This window comes from Monopterus albus, unplaced genomic scaffold, assembly GCF_001952655.1.
Source record: "Monopterus albus unplaced genomic scaffold, M_albus_1.0 scaffold50.1, whole genome shotgun sequence".
Classification (NCBI taxonomy): Eukaryota; Metazoa; Chordata; class Actinopteri; order Synbranchiformes; family Synbranchidae; genus Monopterus; species Monopterus albus.
Genome location: NW_018127930.1, coordinates 997,735 through 1,007,789, shown reverse-complemented (window position 1 = coordinate 1,007,789; position 10,055 = coordinate 997,735). Strand labels below are relative to the sequence as shown.

Sequence of the window (10,055 nt, the reverse complement as noted above, 5' to 3'; positions counted from 1 at the left end):
GCCTAATTACTTTGTACGCAGCTAGCATTGATTTTAGGATGACAGCATTATTTATTTACACCATACATTTCATGAGTGTGTTTTAGTCACAGTCAATTTAACGTGATGCTTAGTTGCCTCCATATTGAAGTTGATAATTGATCTGGCTATTATAACGCGCTTTACACAGTATTTGTTAAGAGGTTATGACACACCTGACCACTGTCACCCTGCAAACATTGACCCACCTGGCCACTGCAACTCAGTTAACCTTATTACCTTACCTAACCTTAACACTTTCATACATACTGTATATGTTACAATTTATAGCCTACTTTACTTTTCTGTTGTATAGTTTGTGTGTTAGTACAAAGAAAAATTAGAAACACAACTGGAAAGTAATATTAGTCACAATTTGTAATAGTCCACATTACTTAACATAAACACTAACTTTAGATTAATCACTTCAAGTCATTTCAAGTTATCCATTTTTAAAACACAAAACCTTTAAAGATGTGTACTCTCCAGTACTAACTGGTAAAATATTCTGGACATAACTAATGAACTTAGAAAAAGTGTCTGGTTGAACATCTGGTGTGACTTTTGATGTACAGTTTCTTCTAGTGGAGACACCTTTTGACTTCTAAACATAACTCCAAGTTGTTCCAAACTGCCAAAGTGCTGATGGCCCAACTCCGTGAAGGTAAAAGAAATGTTAAACCGTGTTATAGCTGTCAAGGATCTGGTTTGTTTTCATTTCCCAGAGCACAGTTGTCTGTGGAACCACAAGTCGGAGAGCTACAAGAACCGACAGCTACGATGGAAAACCCTGGAACATCTGAGGATCCTTTTGTCTTCCCACCCCCCACCTGTTCCTTTCACTGGTAAGGCAGACTCAGTGCATGGTAGGTAGGAAAAAAAATTCTTTATGTTAAATCTTAAACTGTTTTTACCATCTCTCTTTCTAGTGGAAGACATTAAGAACAAGTTCAAGAACCTTCGTACCACCTTTCAGCGTCAGTACAAAATGGTGAAAGCGAGCAAGGTGTACAGGTCGGGTGATGTGTTTGTGCCGCAGTGGAAGCACTACCAGCAGCTGATGTTCCTGCAGGGCTGCTGGGATCAGGACGGTGTTGATGAGCTGCCACTGTCACCGCTGACTACTCCACAGGAGGAGATCAAGTCTGTCCTTACATCTCCAGGACTGATCATCCCCTTCCTCCCCAGCCTTAACACCTCCTCCACCTCGTCCTCTTCCATCCCCACCAACATGATGATTAAATGTTACTGGACAGGAAAGAGAGAGCGTGACCTAATAGCTTTCTACTCTGGTAAGCAAAACCCTGATTATAGATTCCAAACAGTTACATCGATATAGAGACTGATTTTGATTCTTTTTACAGTGACATTGTTTTATAGTTGATGGAAGTTGTTTTTGTATGTGGTTGCTCACAGAGCACAGCTGTCTATGGAACAAGAAGTCCGAAAACCACAACAACCGTCAGCTCAGACTGAGGCTGCTAGAGACTCTGAGGAGCCAGTTGTCTGACCACGCAGTATCTTTCTCAGGTAAATATCATATGGTCCTGCTTATTTTAATGACTACATTCCAACACACCATCACCATCATTTTTGGGGTTCAGTTCCTATTGGAGCCAGTGTTCATGTGCACCTCATTGTTTGAGTTATGAGCCTTGCATCCAGTTGTCAAACTAAGAAAATTTCACTTTTTTAAAAGTTGGACTGACATTTTTAAATACATATTCCATATTTTATTTTCATTCCTCAACCCATTCCATGACCTCATGAGCTTTGGGAGGTTCCTCTCACCCAAATCTTTGCTTTAAAGGAATAGTCCAACATTTTGGGTAAATATGCACATTCACTTTCAGAGTTCAGAAATCCGCCTGCCAGCACCTCTAAAACAAGTTGTATCTTATTAGCTTAACCCGACACAAACAGAAATGCAAAAACAACAGTGTGTTATTTTAGAGGGAGTTAAGAGATGGAGCTGGAAATACATATAATAGCTAGGCAGTAATAATGTGCAGCTTCCTAATGTCCTGTCATCACAGTGGGGCTGCCAGGCCATTCATAAGTTTGCATAATGTGACTCCTTTGTTGCTGTTTTGCAGTTGAAGACATAAAGTGCAAGTTTAAGAACCTTCGGACAGTTTTTAACCGTGAATATAAGGCAGTCCAGGCCAGCAGGGCATCCGACAAACTCTATGTGTCCAAATGGAAACACTACGAGCAGCTGCTTTTCCTCTGCGAGGCCTGTGATGAAGATGACAGCACAGATGACCTGCAGGTACTGATGCAGCAGGATGACAATGATCTGGAGCATGGAAATCAAGCGCCTTCCTCCACTCTGAGCAGCTTCTCCTCCTGCTCCGCCCAAGCCAGTATCATCAAGTTCAGTATCACCTCAGCTCCCTCCAGCTGTAGTCAGAGTGACACCAAAACCAGCAGCAGTGCTGCATACCAAACCTTAGACTCTGCATCTCTGGATAATCTCAGACTACCAAGTCAGACAGCTCCCCCCACATTCTCAGCTTCTCGATCTACATCACCACTGGACACCAAGACTTTTGCAAACCCCTCCCCTGTAAATTTCTCTGTATCTGCTCAGTCAGACAGCAGGCAGAACACAGACACCCGCTGCCACTGGAGTGAGGCCAAAGTCCAGCAGCTCATATCATTTTACTCTGGTACGTGACATCATTGTTGAGGTTCAGTTGATTCATGTTTAAGATGCACCAGTCAGTTTTTAGCATGGCTTACTTGTGCTGACAATAATGAACAGTAATATTAATAAGTGAAATAATTCTAATATTAATCTAATAGTAATAACTCTGTGATCAAAGTCACTGATGCAGACAAACTGTACTAACCTTAGTCAGCTGAATTCAGCTGATCAGTATCAGACTTTAAACCAAATATAACTTAAAACATGTCCAGCTGGTGATTGTCAAACAAACTCCAGCCTGCGGTTTGCCTGGCATAGCCCTCGTTTGGCACAGCAGCAGGTCTTAGCGACTTGGAGTCCCTTGGACCAACTTTTCACACAGGAGCTAGGTTTGGTAGAAAAATGTGTTTGTGAATTAATCTCAGGTCAAAAAGAGTCTTAAGAGACTTTAAATTAGGGCTGACGCTTCCCCTCTGATTAGGAGTTTCTCCTGACCTGACCAGTTAGGAGCTACTTATGGGATGTTTTATGAATGTGGCCCAAAACTCAGATAAAGATGGGATGAAAGTCTCTCAGAGTTGGTTTCTAAAGTTGATGATGTTATTTAACTCTTTTGAAGTGACATCAGAGAAATACTACCAGGAGATGCTTTCAGTTCATAGATGTGTTTTCATTTTCATTTTTGTATTAACCTCAGAATATGCATCGTCTCTCATCTTCCAGAGCACAACTGTCTGTGGAACCACAAGTCGGAGAGCTACAGAAACCGTCAGCTGAGACGGAGCCTGTTGGAGACGCTCAGCACCCTCCTGTCTGACAATGAGCCAGTCCCATTCACAGGTAACTGTGATGGTGGTGGTGTGCTGTTATGTTAATAGAAATTTGATAGCATGAGAAATATTCCATAAACTTGAAATCAAATTTGATCTCAACACAGTTAATGTTTACACTTTTTCCCAAAGTAATTTTATCTGTTGAGACTCACTGGTTCTGTTATTCTTCATTCTTCAGTGGAAGACATAAAGATAAAGTTCAGGAACTTGCGAACCATCTTCCAGCGTGAGCACAAGGTGGTGAGCTCAAACAAAACATGTGGATCAGAGGATTTTTACCTCCCAAAGTGGAGACACTACCGTGAGCTAATGTTTCTCTGTGATTCCTGTGATGAGGACGAGCGACCTGAAGCCCTCCATATCCACATGCCACAGGAGTCCAGCCTCCTCCACCTGAACAGCCAAGCCCCTTCCTCTTCCCTGCACTACTGCACCGACAGTCAGGCCACTACCAAACTGAACGTCACTCCACAGAGCCTTGATGCCCCACCCTCGCCTACTCCCCCAGACTCCCAGCACTCATCCCCCTCTTCCTCCCCATCCCCTTCCACATCCTCTTCTCACACTGACAGAGTGTCGGGACGCAAGCGAGCGATCCACCAGGCACTGCTAACCAACCATGAAATGCTAAATTTCATGAGGACAATCTGTCAAGACCAAACAGTGTCACCGCATGCCGGGTTCCTGAAGTATGTGGAGGAGTGTCTGAACGAGACCCCGCCAGAAAAAGTGAAAAAACTGAAGAAGATGATCATTGAGACCATCCACAGTGTGCCAGAGTAGGTTTACTGATTTTTGTTTTTGAACCTGTCTTATTCTGTGAGGTTTAGTCACCATTCCATAAACAGCTTTAGTGTTACTCACCAGTTGTCCTCTCATTCCAAGTTACAGACTTCTGACACTCCAATATGTTGCTGCTATCATTTTGCTTAAAGGACAAGATTGGTGTTTCTGCTCTTGCCAACAAATTCCATGAAACGACAAAAACCATTAATGTGTGAGGCCATCTTTCAATACCTTCTAACCTCCCTATCCTTTTTGTAGGTACCTTTCTGTCCTTTGGATTTTGTCTGCCAGGACATTTTGGGAAGAGGCAGAAAAGATAATGTATTGATAAATGCAAAATGTGACAAAGTGCAAGAGGGTAGTGGATGAAAAAATGCAGTAATTTGCCTTTTCTTTTGCCAGTTTTCTGGAAATTGGGTTGACATATGCACTACATGTGGATGGAAAGCTGGCTTGTGGTTCTTGAACTGAAGCCCAGTGAGATGGGGTTACCAGTTTTGTGAATTGGCAATCATAAAGAATGCTCTTTGATGATATGCATCTAGCTCTGGCCAGTATGTAGTGCACACAGCTCGTAACACTAATCATGTATACAGAGCCTTGGTAGGAATGATGGGCAAACTATGAAAATAAGTCACAAGTTGAAACAAAAGTATACAGCAATACTGCCTGCCCTGTGAAGCTCTACTGACCATTACACAGCCGAGAAAAAAAAACAAATCACTAAATTGTTGTAACAAAGAAAAGTTGCTGTTCATTTTGAGGCCATCTCAGACTCAGCTCATCTGGTTCTGGTCTGTGCTGGACTTTGTCAGCCTTTGCTAGAAATTCATCTTAATGTAATATAATATATTAATGTGCTAATAATGATCATGTTAGCATGTTTTAAATTCAGTTTAGCCATGCAGTAACATGCTAACAATATATTTATGTAAATGATTACATATTATGGCATTATTGTATTAAGTTAGTATTCAGATTTCACCAAGAAATAGAAATTGCACACATGAGCCTTTAGACTGTTTCTTACTTTTAGAATCGTCCGGATGCTATATTATCAGTTTAGCAGGCTACCTAACTAGCATATTCACTTGCCAAAGATAGCACCATAATGCTACCCACAGCATGTTAACATGTGAATCAGTAGTTACATTGGGAGGTATTCTGATATGAACCAAAGTGTTTAATACTGAACATATGTATTGCTTAATGGCACTAAACAGGTCAGGGGATCACTGAAGTTCTGTTGTTCTGTGTTGGGCTGATTGACAGCTGTCTGGACGCCACTAGTGTGGGTAACACCGCAAGAAGTGTTACCCACACTAGTGGCATCCAGCTGTCAATCAGCTGGTGGTTTAAAATTAGTTGTGAATAATTGTTGCCAAAGAGCCTTCACAAAAAACAAAACTTCATGAAGCCAGGGAAGCTAGTTTGAGGAAGATGATAAACCTCAGCTGGACTTCCTGTACTCACTGTATGTTTGTAGTCATTTTTGTTCAGAAACCCGTTGTGTTGTATATGACAGTGGCATTTAATCACAAACCAGCTGTCAGTTTAAGAAAGGCATTTCTCAGTGTGAGGGTCACCAGTTTCTGGTGAATTCAAGACATAATGCAGAACAATATGTTTTTTAAACCTTAAAACTTCAGTCATAAAAACTCCACTTTTGTCACTTTCTTTTCTGAAGTGTCTGAGTTCAGAAAGCAGAGTACCCTTGTACCCTTTTATTTATTTAAGATTCAGCTCTTCTGTAAGTTTTACATTATCCCCAAATGGAAATGTTACAAGAGTGAGAAGTAAGTAGGAACTGATAAAAGGTAATGTAACCAAGTGTGACATTTTAATGTAATTCATTATTTAACATAGTATGATGTTATATAACAGGCAGTTCTAACACTATAGATTTTAAATGTGAAAAAGTCTGTCTGTTTACTGTATTAATTTAGGTTTTGGTTAAATCTAAATTTGTTGAAGCAATAATGGTTATTTTTGCCACCAGCTGTGGTTGTCTTATCAGTTGCACAATGATTCATATCCTTTCTCTGTTTGCTGTTTGCACGCTTGTTTAAATTTGACTCAGTGCCTTATCAGAATAACAGTAACTCTATTCCCACTAAATGTGCAGGAATTTCTCTTCTCAATGTTTGACTATATATATGTCTATTTTCAAATTAAATGTTCCCAGAGGACCTGTAGAAAGTGAAGTTCCTCATTTTATGAGATCATTTTCACAGATCAACACCACATTTATCAGAGTTAACATATATTCATATGATTAAAGATATAATATAAAGATCTTTTTTCAAGGGTAACTCTAATCTGTGGGTAAACTCCACTAATCATCTTCTGTACTGCTGTAATATTTTGAACAGCTGGCTGTAATTCTCTGATGTGCCTCTAGATGGAGATCTCTGGTCACACTGCGTAACCTGCTGTCTCCTCTGCAGAACTGACCTTCAGAACTGCTTTTTGCCAAATTATTTTATTAAAAGGATTATTTGACTGTGAGACAGAGAGGTGCAGACACAGCTGTATAGACGACAGGCTGCCAGAAAGACTCATCTATCATCTGTTTGACTTAAATCTGTCAGACTGAGCTCCACCTGAGGTCTCCTGACCTTTTAATGAAATGCCTTTTTCATATAGCAACCCTTTCTAAAGTCTCTGCGACCTGTGACCCCTGTTAGCTGATACACTTCCATTAAGCCACATTTCTCACTACCACACAACCAGCTCAAGATGAATGACAGCTGCTTCACTGGAATTTTGCTTTGGTTAGTAGTAGAGTTGAATCACTGTTGGTTCAAAAAATGTTATGTAACAACTTTAGCTGACATCCTGCTTTCACTTGAACTGAAGGTTTACGTTGAGAAAAGCTGCTTTGAAATAACATAAAACACCCCAGTAACCAAAGCTTTGACCTGTTCTGCTTTCACCAGCAGCTAAGTCTGAGCCTGCTAGAGTCAGCTCTTCCATTAATGGGTCACATCAGGTCTGGAACTGACTCAGAGATGCTTGATGCTTGGTTATAGGTTTGAAAAACCTGTAACCTCAGTGTGTTTACAAAGGCTTTAGGTTTGTGCTGCTCATCAGATGTTTCCTCACCTGATCCTCAAACAGCTGACTGCTTATCAAGTCTGGTTGTTGAGAGTCCATGTAAATGATTTGATCAACAAGCTGGTTGTTCTCAGTAATCTGCTTCTAGTGTGATGGGAAACAGTGTCAGACCTGTTGCTGCAAAGCTCAACTCAGCTGTGGAGAATAAGATTAAAAGTCATTAGTGCACAGGAAACACTCGGTAGAAAAGACTATCAGAACTTTCCTCTCCCCCATGCAACAATCTCATGAAACAGGGTGCACCCACGAGACCCTAAACATGATGAAAGACCCCTCCCACCCCAGATCTCTGTAAAAGCTTCTTACATCAGTCTGAGGATCCTTAACAGTTTAAGCAGCAAATGGTCTACAAAGTACAGTATGTATGACATATATGTAGAAATGACAAATGAAAAAACTTAAATTGAATTTTTTTCTTTGCTAATATGAAACAAAAATCCTATTAAATTCCATTAATTAGTCCTTAATTTACCTCTGAAAGCCAATAAAACACCTAAAACATTTTTAGGCATTAGTTTTGTAGCCAGGAATTCCCAGTTTTCCGTTAATTTGAAAATGTTATAGACAACCGTTTATAACTCCACAATTTCAAACTCTCTTAGCAATTAAGAAGTACCTTGGTTTCACATTAACTTACACATTATTTTGAAATGTCTGACAATTCCCTTGTTTATCAGTAAACTTTCATTAAGGGTTAAAAGGGGGTCTTCTGTGACTTTAAATTTTAATATTTCACAAAGTTGGTAGGAAATTTGGGTGGCATGGTGGTGCGACTTGAAGCTATTATTATTATTATTATTAAGTGAACCAATTGTTTTTGAGGATCTATCAGAACCTGTCCTATAGCCTCTAACCCTCTGAATGGCTTCGCAGATGTACTGTAAGTATTAATGGGCACAATACACAGACCAGATGATATCACAATATACTGTATATCAAATATAAAACAACATTCCTCATTTTTTGTACAGATTTATTTTTCTCTGATTCACAGAGATCACCATGGGTCCCTGGGCCCCTCTGTGCGTCAGACATAGGAGCAAGCTACACTGAAAGAGGACAAAACAATGCAGAGCTGTGTCATTTGTGCTCATTTTATGGTGATTTCACATCTCTTTGTAGGTATTTTATGTCTCATTTAGATGGTTTTGCACTGTTTTCTGGTTCTTTGTTTAGCATCTCTGTGTGGTCATTTTGCACCTTATTTTCATTGTTTTGTCTTCCTTTTTTTTCTTAGTCTTTTTCTGGGATATTTTGCAGATGAGGATCCGAGTCCCCGGGCCCCTCGTCTGTGCTTAGCTGTGGAATCTATCCATGCAGGATGACCATCACTGACTGGTATGCTGCTGCTCTGTGCAACTACATTTAGTTGATTACACTCTCAAAATCTTTATATTGAGATTGTCCCATTAGTGTTCGTAGGACACTGCTCAGACGCTCGCAGCAGAAATGAGGGATGGTGGGAATAGGAATCACAAAGTGGTGTGAAGTAAACCTGACAGAACTGTGGACAGACTGCGCTGCACAGCCAGCTGAAAGCAACCTGGGACATGGCCTTAAGGTGTGACAGTGCTGATGTGCAGTACATTAGTCATGGAGATATGAACAATACATAACTATGAAGTTATACTTGTGCCTCAGCCCTGAGTGCTGCTACATTCGCAGACATTTGTAATACATGCAAATCCAGTGTTTCCATTGACTCTTTCTGTATTGTGCATATTGGGTGGGAGACTGTACAAATGCTTTGAATCCATTTCCTTATCATTTGATTTATTTAATATTTATTATTTTACTTTAAATCCTAAATTATTTTAAACAGTTTACTAGCACTATATTTCTTCTTTCCCGAATTCTGCTGGTGCATTAGTGTTTCTTGGCCCACTATTGCCACCTGTTGATTAGTGGAACATCTCGAAATCAGCGGCAGTAATGAACATCAAGTCACACAGGTGTATTCGTGTTCTTTGTCACAAGACAAACAAAACCCACAAAGCACTGCCACCAGGTTCAAACCTCCATGGGGTACCTTCCATTTCTTGACAGTACAGGAGGTAAAATCTGCTAGTAAACATCTCACCACTGCGGTGTAACAAGGAGGAGGCTGATTTATTTATTTATTTTACAGTCACTGTTCTATTTCTGCTGGGATGTTTTTATTTGGTAGATAGACAGTTGTATAAAGAAGAGAAGAGACAGAAACAAGACAGACTGCTGAAATGAAAACCTGGGGAACTGCTTAGTGTTTATTTTGAGTTTATTCAGGTCAGTTTTCCATGTGACGTAGAGCGTCTGCGTCTTCACCTTTTATAGGTGTTCTGTTTATCAAAACTTGTAATGAGCTTGAAAAAAGGGCTCCACAATAGTTTGGTGTCACCATTGTGCATCATACATCCATATTGCCTGAATCTGCATTGATCCTGTTGATGAGCAGTAAATAGCACTGGTGGCCACCATAAGCCACAACAGAACCAGCACCACGTTTGACAGATGAGGTGGTGCTTTGGGTCCTGAGCTGCTCCTTATGACCTTCACACTTTGGTCTTTCCATCATGTTGATGGAAGCTGGTTTTTGTTTCATCACTCCAAATAACTTTCTTCCATCTCTTCCACTCTCTTTTTGTTGCCTGTTTTCTTTCCTTTTTTTTATT

At 40.3% G+C, this 10,055-nt stretch overlaps 1 protein-coding gene across 3 annotated transcripts in view; it reads left to right on the top strand.

Annotated features, from left to right (window-relative positions):
• Nucleotides 1-5,003, top strand: part of LOC109960836 (uncharacterized) — a 5,652-nt gene extending 649 nt beyond the window's left edge. Inside the window, exons 2-9 of one of the 3 annotated variants that reach the window (XM_020601219.1) lie at nt 744-863; nt 948-1,310; nt 1,435-1,548; nt 2,115-2,690; nt 3,392-3,508; nt 3,680-3,738; nt 3,838-4,280; nt 4,546-5,003. In XM_020601219.1, the coding sequence (XP_020456875.1) occupies nt 744-863; nt 948-1,310; nt 1,435-1,548; nt 2,115-2,690; nt 3,392-3,508; nt 3,680-3,738; nt 3,838-4,280; nt 4,546-4,615 (1,862 nt within the window). In that variant the 3' untranslated portion in view covers nt 4,616-5,003. Of the gene's footprint in view, nt 1-743; nt 864-947; nt 1,311-1,434; nt 1,549-2,114; nt 2,691-3,391; nt 3,509-3,679 lie in introns of all 3 variants that reach the window. The other 2 variants (XM_020601217.1, XM_020601218.1) reach the window with 2 other exon arrangements.
• The last annotated feature ends 5,052 nt before the right edge of the window (nt 5,004-10,055 follow it).